This window comes from Pleurodeles waltl, chromosome 1_1 (genome assembly GCF_031143425.1).
Source record: "Pleurodeles waltl isolate 20211129_DDA chromosome 1_1, aPleWal1.hap1.20221129, whole genome shotgun sequence".
In the NCBI taxonomy this organism is placed as follows: Eukaryota; Metazoa; Chordata; class Amphibia; order Caudata; family Salamandridae; genus Pleurodeles; species Pleurodeles waltl.
The window spans coordinates 938348255-938368826 of NC_090436.1; the positions used below are offsets into that span (position 1 = coordinate 938348255).

At 42.0% G+C, this 20572-nt stretch overlaps 1 protein-coding gene across 3 annotated transcripts in view; it reads right to left on the bottom strand.

The window, feature by feature from the left end:
* Positions 1-20572, bottom strand: part of SEC24D (SEC24 homolog D, COPII coat complex component) — a 319615-nt gene that overhangs the window by 98888 nt on the left and 200155 nt on the right. For all 3 annotated transcript variants that reach the window (XM_069230160.1, XM_069230162.1, XM_069230161.1), the window contains one exon: positions 9237-9361. In XM_069230160.1, coding sequence (XP_069086261.1) covers positions 9237-9361 — 125 coding nt within the window. The remainder of the gene's footprint in view (positions 1-9236; positions 9362-20572) is intronic.

Below are 20572 nucleotides of genomic sequence, written 5' to 3' on the forward strand. Positions count from 1 at the left end.
TCGCATCCAGGTACCCACACAGGCAGTCTCAAGGCAATGCTCTATGGATGAACTGGTCAGGGATATTTGCGTACGCTTTTCCCCCTCTCCCTCTCCTTCCATATCTAGTAAACAAATTGAGTCAAAACAAACTCAAACTCATACTAATAGCACCAACATGGGCAAGACAACCTTGGTACACTACACTACTAGACCTGTCAGTAGTACCCCATGTCAGGTTGCCCAACAGACCAGATCTGTTAACACAACACAAACAACAGATCAGGCATCCAAACCCAGCATCGCTGAATCTAGCAATCTGGCTCCTGAGATCCTAGAATTCGGACATTTAAACCTCACCCAAGAATGTATGGAAGTCATAAAACAAGCTAGAAGACCATCCACTAGACACTGCTATGCAAGCAAATGGAAAAGATTTGTTTGCTACTGCCATAATAATCAAGTTCAACCATTACATGCATCTCCAAAGGATGTAGTGGGATACTTACTACATTTACAGAAATCAAATCTAGCCTTCTCTTCCATAAAGATACACCTCGCAGCAATATCTGCATACCTGCAGATTACCCATTCAACTTCACTATTTAGGATACCTGTCATTAAAGCGTTTATGGAAGGCCTAAAAAGAATTATACCACCAAGAACACCACCTGTTCCTTCATGGAACCTCAACATCGTCTTAACAAGACTCATGGGCCCACCTTTTGAACCCATGCACTCATGCGAAATGCAATTCTTAACGTGGAAGGTTGCATTTCTCATTGCCATCACATCTCTAAGAAGAGTAAGTGAAATTCAGGCGTTTACTATACAAGAACCTTTTATTCAAATACACAAAAATAAAGTAGTCCTAAGAACCAATCCAAACTTTTTACCAAAAGTTATTTCGCTGTTCCACTTAAATCAAACGGTAGAACTACCAGTGTTCTTCCCACAGCCAGACTCAGTAGCTGAAAGGGCACTACATACAATAGACATCAGAAGAGCACTAATGTACTACATTGACAGAACAAAAGAAATTAGGAAAACAAAACAACTGTTTATTGCATTTCAAAAACCTCATACAGGAAACCCAATATCAAAACAGGGTATAGCCAGATGGATAGTTAAGTGCATCCAAACCTGCTACCTTAAAGCAAAGAGAGAACTGCCCATTACACCAAGGGCACATTCAACCAGAAAGAAAGGCGCTACCATGGCCTTCCTAGGAAACATTCCAATGAACGAGATATGTAAGGCAGCCACATGGTCTACGTCTCACACATTTACTAAGCACTACTGTGTAGACGTGCTATCCGCACAACAAGCCACAGTAGGTCAAGCCGTACTAAGAACTTTATTTCAGACTACTTCCACTCCTACAGGCTGAGCCACCGCTTTTGGGGAGATAACTGCTTACTAGTCTATGCACAGCATGTGTATCTGCAGCTACACATGCCACCGAACTGAAAATGTCACTTACCCAGTGTACATCTGTTCGTGGCATTAGTCGCTGCAGATTCACATGTGCCCACCCGCCTCCCCGGGAGCCTGTAGCCGTTTGGAAGTTATCTTCAACATTTGTACATTTGTAAATATATTACTTAAACCTTAGTTGGTACATACTTATTCATTCCATTGCATGGGCACTATTACTAACATACACAACTCCTACCTCACCCTCTGCGGGGAAAACAATCTAACATGGAGTCGACGCCCATGCGCAATGGAACAAAGGAGGAGGAGTCCCTCGGGACTCGAAAAGACTTCTTCGAACAAAAACAACTTGTAACACTCCGACCCAACACCAGACGGCGGACTATGCACAACATGTGAATCTGCAGCGACTAATGCCACGAACAGATGTACACTGGGTAAGTGACATTTTCATTATTGGCTCACCTTATGCAAATAATTAACACAAAAAAAGACTGGGAAAATGTAACTTTCTAACCTGTACTATGCAGTTTGCATGCAGCTCTTTCATGGCAGTTCATAGTTCTTTGTGCTAGATTACGATTGTAACTTATGAACTGCACAGTAGCAAATGGATCTCTGTGACAAAAGGAGTAAGTCAATGAGCTATGCACATAAAATACTGTTCTGTTATCTCCATGGTGCAAGTTCTTTGCAGCAGGCAAATTATCCATTGGCGCTACCTTAGATGAGTCAAACTGCCACAAGACAAAACTCCATCTCCAACCAGCAGGTACATTATTAATCAGCAGAGATATCTTGACACTTTTATTGTTGCCTGAAAACCACTGGATATACAAGGAGCTGCTACAAAACCGGACCAAGGTAACAAGACCACCCCCACCCTTCAAGCTTCCCGGGGAAACGCCAGATACCCGATACGTCCAGTACGGCTTTGAGGAGAATTTGCTGATAATGCTAAACATTTCCGCTGCTGTGGACAGCCTTCTAAAGACTAAGAAAATAGAGACATTTTTTTATTTTTCCCCACTTCAAAGATTGTACCCCCGCTAAAAAAAATTGAAACAGCTTCAATGTCGCACAATTATCACAAAATGAAAAAAAGAAAAGAATATACATCTGAGCCACTCAAGGTGTACTTGAATGACATTTAGAATAAATTCTATCTGTTAAACAAGCAAGTCACACAGTCTTGCTTATAATAACCAAGTGCAGAACTGGTGCCTTATCCAATGCTTGTTTGCTTTGGCATCGCGCAAAATACAAAAAAATGGCTGCTGGTGTATCAGCCCACACGTGCATAAAAGCGCATGGTTGGGTGGCCGTTGTGGAATAGTTAGTGTCATCACCGGAAAGCATTACAGACGCAAGTGCGCGAGTGCTGATGCAGCATGCCCATGTTAGAACTTTTTTATGCTTTATTACTAGTTTACCGTTCCAAGGTTGCAGATGGCCGTGTTCGAACAGTAAATTAAGAAATAAAGTAGCAGCTGAACGGTGAACAAATCGGGAGAAGCAAGTGGCCTGATAACTGATTGCTTCTGACTGGCCATTAAAACACATAAAAAAAAAATCTGAGGTCGGAAGAAGAGGAGCGAAAGATCATAGGGCAAGCTGAGGTATGGTGTGCAGGAAAATTAGCGGTGGGTTGGGAAGGCCACAATAGTGGGATAACACGGAAAACGATGCTCTCACATGGAGTGCTTAAAGTGAAACGTGCTCACTCACGTCAGCAGTGAAAGATCTGGAAGGATACAACCCATCCAAACATTACAGGTGGCAGAGAAGAAATGTTCCAGGGACGGGACAAACACAAGAACAGGGAGGAAAGCCACAGAATAAGGAGCAGGAAACCGAGAACGACAAGAAGGCATTCTATCATGAGCGACACAAAGCTTACTCAAACTATACGGGGAGACAACGCGGTCTGCAACAGACAGGTAAAGCTGTCTGCAGCGAGGACCACAAAAACGAATGTCTGGGGCACACAGAGGAGACAGAGGTTCGGGTATGGTCAGAATTTTTCAAAGAGAATGCAGAATGTTTTCAAAGAGAATGCAGCCCGTCAGTGGGCGCTAACCTCACTATTTTGGGCAGGAACTCCTGAGAGCTTGAACGGGGGAGAGGGGGTCTGCCTGCGTGATTTTTCTTCACCTTCACGTGCCGAGAGGGCTCTAAGGGTCCAATCTAAGAAAGAATCACACCGAGTTAAACAGAGTTCTCTTTAAAGTTGAAGTGCTTAGCTGGAGGTAGGAGGCTGACAACAAGATTCCTCTACAGGAGAAAGCAATACTGTGTGATAACACTTATGAGAAGAAAACGATACAAATAAGACTTGCCTAAATTAAAAATATATGCATGCACTATCTCCCATTTTAACTGACGAGATGAGGGCAAAACACAAATGCTTGTGGTTGAGTAGGAATAATTAAGAACATAAACTTCAAAATGGTAAGAAATCAAGTAGCAGCACAAATTCATGCCACTGCACTGTGTGCCACGCAGTGCCCAACACTGTATGGCCCACCGTCAACCACATTATTGCATGTTCTCTAGTGACGTGCTCTATAATCAAATATACAGATAGATACACACATATGCTCTGAAGTATGACATGGATGAGAGAAAGCCAGCCTTGGGTTACTATTACCTAGGACAGTTCTAACTAGCAAAACTGATAAAATATATACCACTCGCAGGATACAAGTTGGTGCACTGTTGAGGAATTTGAATAAAAAAACTAGTGGGTAGTAGGAAAGGCAGCACATCATAGTAGATATGTTTCATCAAGCAGTTTTCCAGGGAGGAATGTGTACCACTGACTGTACCAGGCAATCAAGATAACTAAGATACTAATCTACATGTCTGAGCGTCTTCCAATACCAACCATTATAACTTACTCGTATGTACTGTCTCACCACTTAGAGGTCAACTCTCTACGAATAGGAAATATCATGACAAAAACAAGTAATTGTTACACCTAAGGCTTCATTACATAGTCCTTCGATTTGGGCCTGTTAGGTCCACTCTCTCCCCTATGGTTACCGATACCAAAAGTGCTGGTAAGTCCACGAGACAGAATTAAAGAGGATCAGAGGTGGACCCTGTGGTTCCCCTTAGAAATTAGGAATTACTAAGTGGCCTGCTATAATTCCAGATTTCTTTCCTGAGATTCACCTCCAAAGTGCCTACATGAAAGTAAACTGATCTACCAGTTACAATTGAACTAAGTGGCCACTTACAATGGCAACTTTAATGTTGTTCTACTGATAATCTCAGGCGAGAGTATTGTACTAGCCTTAAAATGACCACATACGCACCAAACTAATACAGGGGTGCACTTGAGAATAGGGTACTGTCCATCGTAGCAGGTGTCACGATGATCTATCAGCGAGACTGAGGGTTCCGTGAGGCACCATGTACCTACACTGGTGTGCTGAATTTCCTGTACACTCTAGGAAAGCAGATTTATATTTTGCATTCAGCTGTAAAACATGATTTTCTTTAATTGATTCCCATTCAAGTAAACGAACCGATATCGAGTTTATGTGTTACTTTGTCTGCTGTGCTCCTACATTAAGCTAAGGTAAACCAATTAAAACAATAACCTTTTATTGCTCCAGAAAACGTATGTGGTTCAATGAGGATAATCAAAACTAAGTAACTAAGACCAGATGAGAGGGGAAGTATGTTAATTATCTGCCTCACGAAGACCCGAATGCCGAAAAGTTTGCTACTGGAGATAGTGCTGATGGAGCACACTGTTATTGATTCACAACGTAACACGTAGAGTGCTATAGTTTTGTTTCCAACAAACAGCACTTGGTGAATTTATATTATATATTGAACATGTCATTATCCACTGTTAAGAAACTACTACACACCACAGGTTGTCCTTACATAATTTTAACCATATTAGGTGTCAGACAAGCTGGCATTACACGATCTGCAGAAACTCCCAAGGAGAATTCCCCCTTCATGAAATTCCAGAAAAAAGTGGGGAGTCGACAGGGGAAAAATGAAGAATACCTAAGGGAACTGGGATTGAAATGTCAGATTACCCTGGTAATTCCTCATTTCTCAGAGGATACTTACGGTCTCACATGTATTACTATAGCCATAGAACCCGCCGTAGCGGGCTCTACCGGCTATTAAAGGCCCGCTCCCCGCGTTAAATGCCCGATCCGAAGGCGAGGGCATTTAACAAGGGAGAGGGACTTTAATAGCCGGTAGAGCCCGCTACGGCGGGTTCTAAGGCTATTAGAACATTCTGCCACACAGGGCAGAATGTTCTATTAAAAAAAAAAAATGTTCACGGACCCCGAGGGGATTAAGATCCCCTCGGGCTCCGTGAGGCTTTGTTCACAGCTGTTGCTGTGAACAAAGCGAACATTGGAATGTGGGCGCTGCGGGCTTTTACCGGCCAGTAAAAGCCCGCAGCACTCCATTGTTTTCAATGGAGCCCCCAGCATTCCAATGTTCTAATCAATAATTCAGTCTGCCCTCTAACCCTCCCCGAGTGACTGGTGTCCCTGGTACTGGCAATTCCGAGGGAAGAGTTACTGATTAATTATACAGAAACATTGGAATGAGCTCTATAGAAGCATAACACTGCAAACCATGAATGCAAATCCACATCCTGTTTCACAGAACCAGAACTGGTGTAATTGTAGGTTTGTAAATTGCATTTATCAATTCGAAGAATATACCAGCGTTCCAGAATTGCCACATCTGAAGTGTGGGATTAGAGGCAGTATTATGGTAATTCAAGGAAAACACCGTTTAGAATTAAATGCACACCCACTGGGTGGCAAGGAGTTCCGATCAATGTCAGCCTTTAGGTTTCAGCAGGAGAAGATTCTCAAAAAAAGACTCAGACAAAAAGTTGAAAAGAGGTCAGTCAAAAATTGACTGGGGGTAGCACTCTCTGGACCTGCGCTGACTGGAGTAGAAAGAAAAGAACAGACGCCAAAGGACTGTTGTGGCACTTATATAGGCACGCAGACATCACTTCCAGTGAGGACGATGTAGATGAAGCCACGTAGAGCCGAACAATACCACCTACTGGCATACAGGGGTACTGCTCACAAAATTTTCAAGATCCATTCTGATGCCTGGGGATAATTCTAAAATAAGGAATCTGTCACAAGAAGTCTCTATGAGATATAAAACATGGTGTTTTTGAAAACACCCCCTTAAAACGAGATCTTAAATGTCCTTAAAAGAGACCCTGATTAAGAGGTAAAAGGGAAAGCATCTTGGATTGATAGCTACAAACATGGGTCTACTCTTTTTACCTCTAGTGGAAAATGGCAGCACACTCAATGAAATAAAGTTTGGACAGTAGTTTATCATGGCAGCCTCACACAACATGATGATGATTTACTTGGAGGGTCTATCCAGAGAATCATTTTCCCTGTATTGGAAAGAGACTAATAAGGTCCAGACAAGTTGGACCCTGAATAATTTAAGTTGGGCACAGCTATAGCCACTGCAAAGAATGCAGAAGACTGAACTGACCAAGGGGGATCCCACAAAAATTATTTTAAGTCCTGCTGCTGGTGCAGTGAGAGGATCACAATGAAGACACATTTAATATGAAAGCCTTATACTGAAAATGGTTATGGGAAAGGGATCATCAGCCTTAAGCAACAAGATGTTAAGGTCTCTTGTCTAAAAGAGTTAATTACCCTCTCAAGCTTATCCATGATCTTCATCTTTGTACTCCTATGATGAGGAGTGAAAGCGTGTTCACTTGTGGGATTGCATTCACAACCTCAGACCGCAACTCTTGATGAATGTGTGACTACAGAGCCGGTCCCACAGTTCTACTCATGGGGCACTGAATAAAACCATGATTGGGATGATAAATATGTCACCCAAGGAATGTAATATTGCATTAATGTGTACATGGTGTGTAACGCACTGAAGCTGATATAAAGGGTTTAGATCCCACTTGATACTGCTTAGGGATCTGAGGTCCTGAAGGAGTCCAAACAACCCTCACGGGTGATTCATACGCTGTAACATGGAGACCATAGACGCAGACGTTCTCAATTGCCTCACAGCTTCGCATCACGGTGCAAGTATTGTACTTTAAGGGACAGATTTACAAGGACCTAGCACCACTAGAGCGTCACTTTCGTGACACTCCGGTGGCACTTTTCACTGCACCATATTTACAAGGAGGTGTTTAACCACTTTTTGTGGTTTAGTGCTTCCTTGTAAATATGGGCCCCTCTGATGCAGTTTTCTGCGTCAGAGGGTCCGTGCAATGGGTGTTGCTGTGGGCTTTCCACAGCAACACCCATTGCTTTTGAGGCTGCCCCAGATTTACAAGAAGGCTTAAATCTGAGGCAGCGCCAATTAGCATTGGACAACAAGGAGGAATACTTTTATTTCTCCTTGTTGTTTGCTCTTTCTATGTGTGCTGCATTCTGCAGCACACACAGAAGGAGCAAAAGGCCATGAATGATTGTTTATGTGCAGGAAGGTGTCCCTTCCTGCACATAAACATTCATTCCAAAATGATGCTTTGGTACTTCTGTGTGTGCTGCATTTTGACACAAACAAACTATTCCCTCAACACAGACACTATGGTGCAAGAATGCCTGCATTGGTGCAGGCAGTTTAATTCAGTGCTGGTGCAGGGGGAAACACAGGGGTGCACCGTATTCCTGTAAATACAACGTATCCTTGCATTTCAAAAGTGGCGCAGTGCGGCGTTGCTATTTTTGGTGCAGCACCGTGCTGCGCCACTTTGTTGTAAATCTGGGCCTAGGTTTATTTTTTAACTTATGAGGGGAACCAGCAATAAAGTCTAACTGTTCTTTGGATTATACCACAGGCAATTTTAACCACAATCTCTGTTGTCCCTGCAATATAACGAGCTCCCCAAAAATTGGTAGAGCCCTCTCAGTAGTACCATCTGACTGGGTGAAGGGTTCCATGATAAGGCATATGACAGGCATCCAGTGGGTGAGGACCCCCCTGTACGAAACCTTGGGGGTTCCAATAGCCAGGTTCTAACAACAGATTTAACTTGTGAGTCGAGGTGACTCAAATCCAGAATTAAGGTACCCTTATACTTTTGTTTATAATGTTATTCAGTGGGATCCCGTCAAACCTTTCTTCATTCCCTCCTTTGGTTTACGATGCTTGAAATTAGATTCCTTAAATCTACTGTTGAGGCATACATACAAACTCAGACAATTTGATGGCAAAACCCTTTAAGTACAAGTCCCAGCCTGCTGGAGTCTTTAACCCTCTCTCTGATATTCAGTAGGAACGTTGTGAGGTTCAGAAAAAATCTGAACACAAACCAATTCCACTCAGCATATTGTCTGATTCTGAACGATCTAGTGTAGCAGTTTGTTGATCATCAGCCCGTTACTTAAACCAGTCAGATTCTTGAGATTGATCATTGCCAACTGGTCTTAAATTCAAGGTTTTTCACTCCAACCTACATTTGCACAATTGCTTTGCATGCTATGGACTTAATTTCCATCTGGCCAATGGCCTATTATTAATGGCTACCAGCGGATGAGCAGAACATTTCAAACAAAGCGTGCAACCTGTTTCTTGCATCTCCCTAAATCATACAGTGCTCTAAAGAGGCTTTTATAAAGTAGGCAGCAATTTCCAAAACTGACAAAAATAAATCAAAATAATAATAATAATAATAATGATACACATCAAAATGAAGCAATCTAAACCTGCTGTAAGGGGATGCGTATAGCACCATAGAAAACACAGAAAATAAAAGAATGCAAAAAAATGTATTATCAACATGCATGTCGGGACACCATTAACTTTTTTACCTTGGAAGTCTATCAAGCAGAGTTTTCAGCTCTTCACATATCAGCCGGACAAGGCCGTTCTTGATGTTACTGTAGGACACATCTATCATGAAAATGAAGGCTGGTGGATTTGGAGGTTTGTTTTGCTGCAGAAACATAAAATAAGTGTTGCGTCAATGGCGATGAATAAACCTTAAATCTGCAATCCTAATTTGGAAGCTAAACCTGTTTCCTCTATTGCTTGTTTTAGCACAGACCGAACAATCTGTGTGCATCGTGTGCTGGTACTTGCATCCAACAACAGCTGCCAGACTATTTGGCCCGTATTTATGAAATGATTGCACCGCCTTAGTGTCATTTTTTTTTACGCTAAAGCGACGCAAACAGAACTCTATATTTATATTTCGACACTAGACCTGTCTAAAGTCAAAATATCAGAGTTAGCACCATTTTTAGGGAGCGCCAATGCATGTGTTGCTCATTGAGATAATAAGATGCAAGGTAGGTGTTCACTTCTTAAAAAAAAAGAAAAACAGCACTCTGTCAATCACCCTTTTGTGTTGCAAAGTCACACTAAGTGGGAAGGGTACGCCTAGACATGGGTCCTGCTCTCACTGTGCCACTGGATTCAAGCTAGCCTTGCTGATGAAGGGTGATACCCTGAAACCAGTCTCAAGTTGCCTGTTTCCATTTTAGGGAGGATCTGGCCTGGCAGTTCGGGTTAGACTGTTCCCATGGGGAACAGGGCCAAGACTGATTTGCATATGGCTGGGTCCAAACTGTGTTGGCATGGTGAGCAAAAGAATGACAGATTAAACCCAGATCTTTGACTGGGGGCGAGTGTTTGAAAAGTTTCAGCACTCCGTCCATCATCCTTTTGTGTTACAGCTCCCAGAACATGTTATGTAACTTAATGTTCTGGTAAGTGAATCAGGTTGTCAAATGAGATTCCAGGACTGCCAATATGGTGCCCCGACGACTGGATCCAGATGGCAACCCTAAAGCATGTAGAGGGGTTCAGTTAGCAAAAATGTCTGCCTTAAACAAACTTCAGGGTGTATTACACCCATAAACACAATCATTTCACAATCACGATAATAAACAAAAAACAAGATTTCCCTCTTATGCAATTATACTTAGAGCTGTGTAAACGTATTTTAGACAATTCAATGCTTTTATTGCAGTGGTGATAATGAAATAAATTATTTAATTTAAATCATATGTAACCTGCTCTTTGGCGTCCCACAAATACAGTGAATGCACACAGAATATGCACTATAAGCCTAACAAACTGTATATTTCCACTTTTATTGCAACACAGTGGATACCACATGTTATTCTTTATGTGTGGACGTGCTCTTTGATGCTCTGCCTCTGCTGAAGCAGTTTCCTTCGGGGAGCTTGCAGCTCTGCAACACATACTGCTCTTGTTCTATATTTTAGTGAAGGTTGCACATCTGCTCCATGTGAAATGCATATTTTGTGTAACGGTGGGTGAAATAGAGTAATATTTTCCTGTGAAATTTGCAATTCCATAAAAATCTCAGGAAATTATACGTTTAAAGCAAAATGTGGTTTGCCGATATTTCGTATTACTTTTTTCACATGATTCCGTATTTTGGGATAAAAAAGCCTTGTAAGATTCTGGAGGAACACTCGTTTGAGCAAAAAATATCTCTTGGCTAGACAGTTTCTGCACAAACTGATTTCTTCCAGGATAAAAGTTTACGAAGTGTACGATTTGAAATTTCAAGTATTATCCAGAATTTTGTGTAATGCAAAATTCAGGAATTCTGTGAATTCTGACAGCATAATTAAAATTCCTCCAAGACCAAATGTTCTGTGGCAGGAAGATTTGCTCTGTAGCTCCCTGTGCTACAGGACACCCTGAAACCGGTCCTGATAACTGAAGCAAACTGCATACGGTTCAGAAAACAGCTGAAAACTGAACTTTTGAAACTATCTTATAACCGAGCCTGAATATCACAAACAGAATGCATGTGTGCAAACTTTACTTCACTCTGTGTTGGGGTTCAGAAATGTTATTATTGTCCTCTTGCCAATGAGCAATGGCAATGCCGCAGTCGGTGGTTTCTACAACCTATTTATTTTTATTTAGAGGAATGGATGCATTATCCATTCCATTCCTGCAGATGACCGTTTGCCTCGGAAGCTGTAACTCAAAAAACGCTGGACAAATATACATGACATCATGAAAAGCGCACATAAGACAGTGGATCTAATGCTATACCAAGTTTGGTGATGATCTTCCATTTTTTCCCCACTAGATTTAGTTAAAATTCCCAAACTTACAAAATGTATGTTTAAGGACCCCGGCTGTAAAATGCTCACCCCCAACATGTGACTTATTTGCATGAAACGATCCAGGATCAATCAAAGGTGGACTACCGTCTTTGGAAAGTTTCATGCAGAATCATAAAACCCCAACAATGCTTCAAGCTAAATGAAAGCACTTTTCCTATGCAATAACAAAGTTGTCAATTATTACAGAGAAGCTATCGCCGTCTTTTTCAAGTGTGCCTAAGACAGGTTAAGTAGTAAATTAAATGAGTCAAGAAGGGCATTGCTTCCCCGTTCACAACAAAAAAAGTCTATCAGTTCTCCTTCTACGTTAGAGGACTTTTCCAAAACTTTATGTAGAACCCAGAGAACAGGCAAATTATCTCCCAAAAAATGATGCACTCCATAGCGGTCCTTTACAATCTTCCGCTGAGACAGTCTCCAAAAGTCGACTAATACCCACCGTACAAAAAGGCCAAAAGACGCCGTCTGCTTCTCTGCCTGAGAACTGAAACCAGTGCTTAATTTGTGCTTGTTGTTTCCGGTGCTGAGCACCGGCACTTATTTGTGAGGGCCGGGGCTTATTCTTATACCTCAAGCATTTACTGCGAGCAAAAGACACATATGAGAAAGACGGAAGAAGGAAACACTAAAAAGCGTCATAAAGGGAGAAAGTAGAAAGTTGCAGGATGAGCTGAAAGGGGCAGGGGTGGCCGTAAATAGATTGAAGAGGCCCGAGATGGCTTCAGGATTACGCTGCCTCAGTAGTCAGTGCTGTCAGATTTAATTACAGCAGTCTCGTGTTTAAGAGAAGGGCTTTGAGCACCGGCACCTCTTTATTTACAAATTAAGCACTGACTGAAACATGGTCTTCTATGCACACACTTACAAGCTGCACCGGAAGTGTGGCAAACAGACAGCTGGCAGGATAGTCCTTCAAGATGTTGTAATGATATCCTACCAAAATACAGAGGTTTTAATCTCGCCTCACACGTAAATATACTCCACAAGATTGACTACCAGCTTATCGAAACAGTAAGCAGACATGGGGTAACGATAGTAACTCTATAACCTCTACATGTGTACCTTGACAATTTGTTAGAAGTTAATTTTCTGAGTTGATATATATATATATATATATATATATTTATATATATATATATATAGCTCGACAGAATGGATTTCAAAATGCTGACATCCAACCATTCGTAATAATGAGTCATCAATAGGATATAAATTCTGCACTGTAACTGTCGAGGGTCACAGTGCAATTCAGGCTTCTGTACTGGATTTACAAAGCTCGCTTTAGAGAGTGGAACAGGCCTTTTGGTCGGTGGCCTTTGGAACCCTGTAGATGCCGGCGCCAATATTTTACTAGCTTGAATGAAGAAAAGGCTGAACAAAGGGATATGTTTTATTAAGATAAAATGAAATCCTTCTTCAGAGAACGATGACGTTTGTGCACAATGGAATGAAAAGCTGGCTACAATCCAACTGGTCAATTTAAAACTGAAGTTGTCTCTGTCGGACTGTAATGCCCAGATTACATATCTGTAAATTAGATTACTCATATTAAAGAAATAAACGTTTTTGAATTTGGAAGTGACTTTATCATATTTTACGTTTTGTTTTGTCTATGGTTTACATAACAAACATTTTCAAGGCTCGGCTCGTGCACGGGCTCTTAAATCCGAAGCACACCCTTGGCTTGGCACTAGCTTTCTCTCCCCGCTTATTTGTCCATTAATTGCTGCCTGCCTTTTTTCCTAAAATTATTTTTTGTATCCGGACAAGTCAGAAGCTGGGATACTGTTTTTGGTAAAGCATTGCAGCAGAGCTACCTGTATGTACTTTGCAGGTCAAAGGTTAAAATCTGACACATATGAACCAGTCAGTCTTTCATTCTTGTGAAATCAATAACTTAGCAAACTTGAAGAAGGAATATCGTGTGCAGTAACAGTATTTATAATATTCCTTTCATAGGGAAAAGCTGAACATAGGAGTCATTTAGAGAGAATGACCTAATTTGTACACTAGAGGCCGGTAGAGGGCTTCTCCGTCCATTTTCTCCAAGAACAAGGAAAATCCTATTTCAAAACTCTTCCTTACAGATGCCCCGATCCGGCTCTGGATGTTTAGGCCCAGATTTAAGAGGGCCTAGCGCCATTTAACGACACATTAGTGTAATTTTTTTCAAGCTAATGTGGCGATAGATGGCCAAAAACGCCACGCCATATATACAAAGTGGCGCAATGCATGCATTGTGCCACTTTGTACACCCTTGTGCCACATTATGCCTGTGACAGGTATACAGTATGCAAGGGGGGTGTTGCCCCATTGGGGGGGGGGGGTGCAAAAATGGTGCACAGAAATCTAAGTGATTTCTCTGCCTACATTTTTCCGTCATTTTTAACGCCTGCTCAAAGCCGGCATTAAAAAGGGGCACACTATTATTTATGATGGGCCCCTATGTACTGTTCAAAGTTGGGCACTAACCCTGAACAGTACATCAATAGTGTCAAAATTCTGACGCTATTGCCCCCTACCCTGCACCATGGTGCACTGTATTTTAAATATGGCGCACACATGGTGGAGGCAGTGGGGCGCTAAGAGGCGCAAGGAAAGTGGCGCTGCACTGGGTGCAGCCCAACTTTTCTTAAATCTGGCCCTCAATCTTTTTGCTGCTAGACAACACCAGCTGATGTTGCTCACTGAGTCAAAAGATACTGAGTCAGTATAAAGGATGTGTAAAGGATCCTCGCACTCAGCCCGGTCTAGAGTTTATGTAAGGACTAGCATCAACAGCAAACTTTTGGCAAAAGATGTTTTGTGCCAATAAAGAACATTACTTGGAAAGATCTAGATCAGAAGGTGTTAAAAAAAATATGTGGTTCCGAAAAAGAGAGCTCTATCTCAGCACATTAAGATTTATATGACTAGTTACCTTTCACGCTTCGCCCACAAGGAGAGTCATGACTATCAGGTAAAACTGTTTGTGATTCGCGGTCTGTGTGCCATCTGCCTAAGGATGATGGAGCGTGTGGCTTCTCATGAATATTAAAGGGCAAGTGGGCATCACGGCAGGGAGGGGACCTTAGGAAAGATGCAGTCAACATGGAAGGGAAATTATATAACAGGTCTTTTTCACCTACTGTCCTTGATCTCCCCCCAAAAAAAAATTATTCCAGAGCAACTTCCAAGTCCTGAACAACAGAAAGAAGTGGTAAAAAAAAGTCAGAAAATCCACACAAGTGAAGATTTAGGGCCTCATTACGAGTTTGGGGATTACTCCATCACAAACATGACGGATATCCCGCTGCGTATTACAAGTTCCATTATATCTTATGGAACTTGTAATACGACAGGAGGGATATCCGTGACGTTTATGATGGAGTAGTCCCCTCTGTCGAACTCATAATGAGGTCCTATGTCAGGAGTCACAGTTCCAAGATTTAAAGGATGGAATCTCAGCTGTCCAACTTCATTAAGAGATCTATTTTCAGGAGAGAGCAACAACAGCCTCGACTAAAAAGAGAGGATAACTTCTGTGGCACAGCTTCTGCACTGTACAAATTCCTATGGTGTGGGAGAGTTGACAGGTAGGAAAAAACCTCCACTAAATGCCAGGTTCTCCAACAAACAAACCCGAAAAGGGATTGCCTGGCTTCAGCGCCATATAAGTGAGTTATAACCGAAGCCCAGGTGTAACTGTGCCCTCCAATGGAAAAGGTAATTGTAACATTTAAGATTTACTAACATGTAACCTATTCAATCCGTCAAGCCTGTAGAGTGTCTGTAAGCTTGGAAGTGCACATTCACACAAAGAAGATCCTACGGATTGTGGCCATCTGCAAAGGACCCTTTGGTATTGTGAAGGTCGTCATCTAAAGAGAGAGATGAACGCCTCCACAATTCCATGTAGGCTGCCTGACAGCTAAAGTAGAAGAAATGTGTCCTCACCACACCCATGTACATATGCCAGCGTGGAGAAGTTTGTGATGTGTAAATCCTAGTAAAAATATGTTAGGGGTTAGAAAGATAGATTTTCAATTACATTTTAGCCAGAAAATATGGCTTTCGATCTACTAAATATACAATGTAACACAGGGTAGCCAATAAATACATAGTATCAAGTTTTAGGCAGGTGGTCTAGCGTGCTATGTTAAATAATATTAAAACTATCCTCTCAATAGTGTGCTTTAATCAATGTCTTACTTTCCAGGAAGTTGAAAAGTTAGCGTGCAGGTACATGTCATTTTTGGATCTTTCTTTTAATGAAGCCCTGTAAAGATGTCTGGCCAGATTTTCCAGTAATTAAAAAGCAGTCTGAGTCCTGCACCCCTCAGCAAGGAAAATATGTCATTTATAGTTTTAGGAAATTGAGGGCAAAAGGCAAAAACGAATCATTTGCCAAAATCAGCTGGAATAATGCCAGATTTGATGTGAGTGTGTGTGTGTGTGTCTATGGCAGGAACAAACTACTTGCAACAATATTTCTACTACATATGTTTAATATATAACCCAAGTTTCATATGTCAGGACAAGGCTCTCGTAACCCTTTTCCTTCGATGACATAAGTTAATGCTATTAGCAATCAAGCTTGCTTTGAATCAGTTTCCAGTTTCATTCAAAATCTAGGAATATTGCCGTTAATGGCATGGTACTACCATTTTAAGGTCTCCCAGTGATCTATGTGCACTATGCTTGCTCTGTACATTTCTTCTTGGGCAAGAGGCAACAGCAATTTTTCAGCAGAATCCAACACTACACTTTCTGCACCATCTTAAAGGGTGGGATTTCTTTAACAGTTTTTTGTGTGGATAAAAAAACTGTTAGGACTTGAAGAATTAGTAGGAAAGGCTGACCGATAAAGTCTAAGTTTTGTTAGTTTTATCTCATTGATGTGCATTGCATTTCAGACACGAGGTCTTCAGGTGAAAACAATAAATGCAAATACCGAAAAAAGCGGTATCTGTCAATAACTTAAATAGGGGCTGAAACTCTTTTTTAGGTCACAACTTGGGAGGCATCTGCTTGTTATGCATTCCTCAGAGATTCCCAATTCCAGAGTCTACAATATATTCTAGGTATTCAGGATGAAACATCACCTCGGGTGGCTATTCAGCACAAGGAATCACTTTGCCCATAAAGTCTGCCTTATTATTTAAAGTAATTCAAAGTGGGCTTTCCAAAGATCTGAAATCCTTTTATGAGATGGAGCAGGAGAAGAGAATATATGGTTGCCATTATCCTTCTAGGCAGTTTATTCAGTCTGTGGCCTTATTGGAGGGACTGTGATTAGTTGGTCAGGACCGTACGAACACAGACCAATTATTTCACTATAGTGATGTGCCCCTTCCTTTGCAAGAGGCTTTGTAAATATTTGGAACCACCCTGGGTTGGGTTAGACAGCAACACCGTAACCTGATCCTTTCTCTGTTCTAGTTGGTGGAAAAGGTGAACAATTTATTCTAAAGCCCAACAAAGGACAATTCGTTGTCTCTTAGACAGTCCTCTAATCTGTAGAAATGCATATTTTTTTTTATATGAAAATCGGGCCTGTATTCAACAGGTATGCAATGGCTCTTTGGTAGTGAACATCCAAGTGATGCAATGATACATGGTTCTCCCCTCCCGTCCAGGAGAAAAACAGCCTCGCCTCTCTGTGTACCCTCCCTCTGCAAGTGTTTCAATTGGCAATACTATGTATGTCAAATACCACACACCACATTTTAACTTACAGGACGATTGCAGACTGATCAAAGCAGACATTGAAGACTCATCACAAGGTAAAGACAAATCCTAACACACTTTCCTCCTACAGCCATTGACAACCAATAGACAAATCCAAAGCACACCACGCGCCAATACAAACAGGAGAAATAGAGGTACAGATAAACAAAGCAGGATAACACTGTGTGAAACCACAGGGGCAAGCACATCATAAACTGGTACAAGCACATACATTTCTCGAGTTAAGAAACCACATACGGATCATGGCAAACACCGCCAATCATCTATACCCGGACTATGCAGTGAAGATGCTAGAATCAGGCAACACGTCGAGAAACATTTTCTGAGTTCCTCAATGTGACCCTGGTAACTACACAAACGGACGATGATAAACAATTTACATTTCTGTTTTGTCAGAATTTATATTGTACTTTTTTTGAAAACACGAACTGGTCACGTATAAAGAGAGAGTATGTGGGCAGCCCAACAGCCTAGTCTTTGGTAAAATTAGCTAACAAGAGGCCTTCAGCGGCAGAAGCAATAAACTAGAGATGACAAGGGGTTTATTTTTAGCATCTCTGCAAAACCAGCTAAGCTCTGTTGTCTGCAGCGCAGCGCGCTCCTAAGTTCGTACATTGATATATATTTTCTCAGGGACTTTGAAATATTGTCTTTTTGGCAAATACGTACATTACACGTTTTAACAACTCAATACAGAAAAAGAGCACCAGACACCTGATTTCACTGGGTATTCCCCGCATTGCCCTGGGCACTGCCTCCAACTCAGTTGGTCAAGGGGAAAAATTTTAAGTGGGGGACTCCGTGAGTGCTTTTAAAATATAGAAACTACACACTTTCACGATCACAGCAAATAAACATTCTCCGGCCTTTGGGAGACTGAAAAAAAACCCAGAAGAGCTGTAACATTCAATGTATCGTTCTTGGAGCTGGCTCAACAGCGCAGCTGCTTGCAAGACATACGGATAACATTTGTTGAAAATTACACAGAGTGGGGCTTTTTCCCCACCCCTCCTACCTCATGCCATAGGCTATTCAGTGCATAGCTCCGCCTTCCAGAACTGCTTCCAGCGGCATGCATACGAGGGCCCATTTCACATCTGAAATGTACACTTTTAATCCCTCTTTTTGACACATTCGAATCTCTATCTCTTGTATTCATTCTATATAGAAAGCAATCCTTTTTGCACCTTTTCCCCCAGCATTGGCAAAACCATCATGGCAAGATTTAAAGTGATAAACACAACACTGAGAATGTCTGTGTTTATACGTGCTGGCACTTTAAAGCCAACCTATTCGCTTTGCTAATGCTTATGTCATGTCATGTTAGCAAGACCTTTTCAGGTGGTTAGCTGGAGCAGTGGCTTTAAACCCATGAGTTGTTCATCCGTCACCTATACACGGCAATGAGTTGACTGTGGTTTTGTATGTGATTAAAGACATAAGTCCAGTGCATCATTCCGCCTTCTGGAGCTGGACAGGGCATCTGCACCAGCCCTTTTCTCTTCGTAAGCGCTCCATTATAAACAGAGCAAGGTTCTGCCAACAGCCAAAATGCAGAAAATCCAGCAAAATGTGCACAATCTGCTAACCAAGGATCAGGAGTCTTAACCATCAACATGTCTGAATGAACTCTTCCAGAACATAAGAGGGGGGAAATGAACAGTGCAAGCAACTATATGATCCCACCAATGAGGTACACAAACTTATTTACCCACTGGGACCACCCATTACTGCTATTTCCATTTACTCGTTAAGGATAATTATCACCCCACATGGAATACTGAGACTGTCGCAGCCACTTAGAAGTCTGAGAATGCTGGTACTTTGCCTGAATTTTAGGTTCAGTGAGGGTGAGTATGGACACAGAAAGAGAGGAACAGATTACCTGTTGGTGTGTCTGTGATAGGTATGATTTCAGAGACCTTATTTCCCAAGTGGTGCCAGGCACTAACAGCAGTTAAATACCTTCTCCTCATTATGCCTGCTTGCCATCAGCTACAGCAAATAATAGAGGGGCAGGTAATTTGCAGTGGTTAACACAGTAAGCAATGGGGCTTAAAATCTACCACTGAAAGGAAGTTTAGCCTTTCCCTCTGGCTTCACCTGCAGAAGATAGTGAATGAGCAGTGAAAAGCCTAGGCAAATGAAGGGTTGGCGCTTCTGGCAAGCTCTAGGTACATGACAATAGTGAATAAATCCCTGACGCCTTCCTGAAAATTGTTCCAAAAACAGATTTCTTTCTAGGAAAAAAAAAACGTTTCTCTAAAATATATCAGCAAAGGCTAGATTTCACGACAAGCTAAGTTCTCCTTTCTCAAGTTCAGGAGCAGGAATGATTAAAGCAGAAAGAACAGATCCTCAAACTTCCAGGAATTTTAACAGGCAGCTGATGCAGCACAGGATGGCTCCTAAGTGCACTCTGAGCTGCCTGCTTACTGAAATCAGACCATGCTGCTGGAGCGATGAGAGGACGTTTCATCAGACTAGGAAATAACGCCAGAGGAAAATAGACATATATTAAGGCTAGAGACCCAGAAGCATGGAGTGATAGGAGCCCACCAGAAGCACATTCTCCTAATGTAACAGTAGTTTGCATTTCATTGCCACTCCCGCTTCCTTCCCGGATGCACCCAGCACTGCTGGCACACGGGATCCACTGGGTTTCAGACACAAAGATCAAGATGTCCTTTCTAACAGAAAGGTGAGATGCACTGAGGCACTACGGTCCCCTATTATGAGTTCCACAGATGTGGTGTGAGGACACTGTCAGAAATTGTGGCTCTCCAGTATCCCCGCACCTAATTTTGACTATTACAGGTTATTCCTCTAGAATGCTGAATAACTGACAGAGCCAGGGATATCAGGTTTGAATGCCCATATTTTTCCCCTTCTGTGGGAAATAACAAGGTCTCTTTGGAGCATGTGATAGACGTCTGTGGGGTCTTTATGAGGTCCATTTTGTGGGTGATGTCGTTGGGCACATTAGATGAAGGGGAGTGTTCGCTGTCCTCCCTCATTCAGAGTTAAAGTGCAGATGGAAGCCATCTCAAGCAGCTGGCCACGGGCCCCACAACATCTCTGCAAAATTATCCTGTATAATTCTGGGCCTGGAGACACTGGGAAAGATACAATGACCCGGAGTGGTATCGCCTTTGGGCGACTCGTAATGAGGGTTTAGACCGTGTAAGAAAGCCTTGTGGGGTCTCAGGCACAGACGGGCTACTTTATTTTCAAGAGAGCTTACAACAAGCTTGTCCCTGTCAAAAGTTGTAAGAATTGTCTGACTTCCTTGCCTTAAAGAC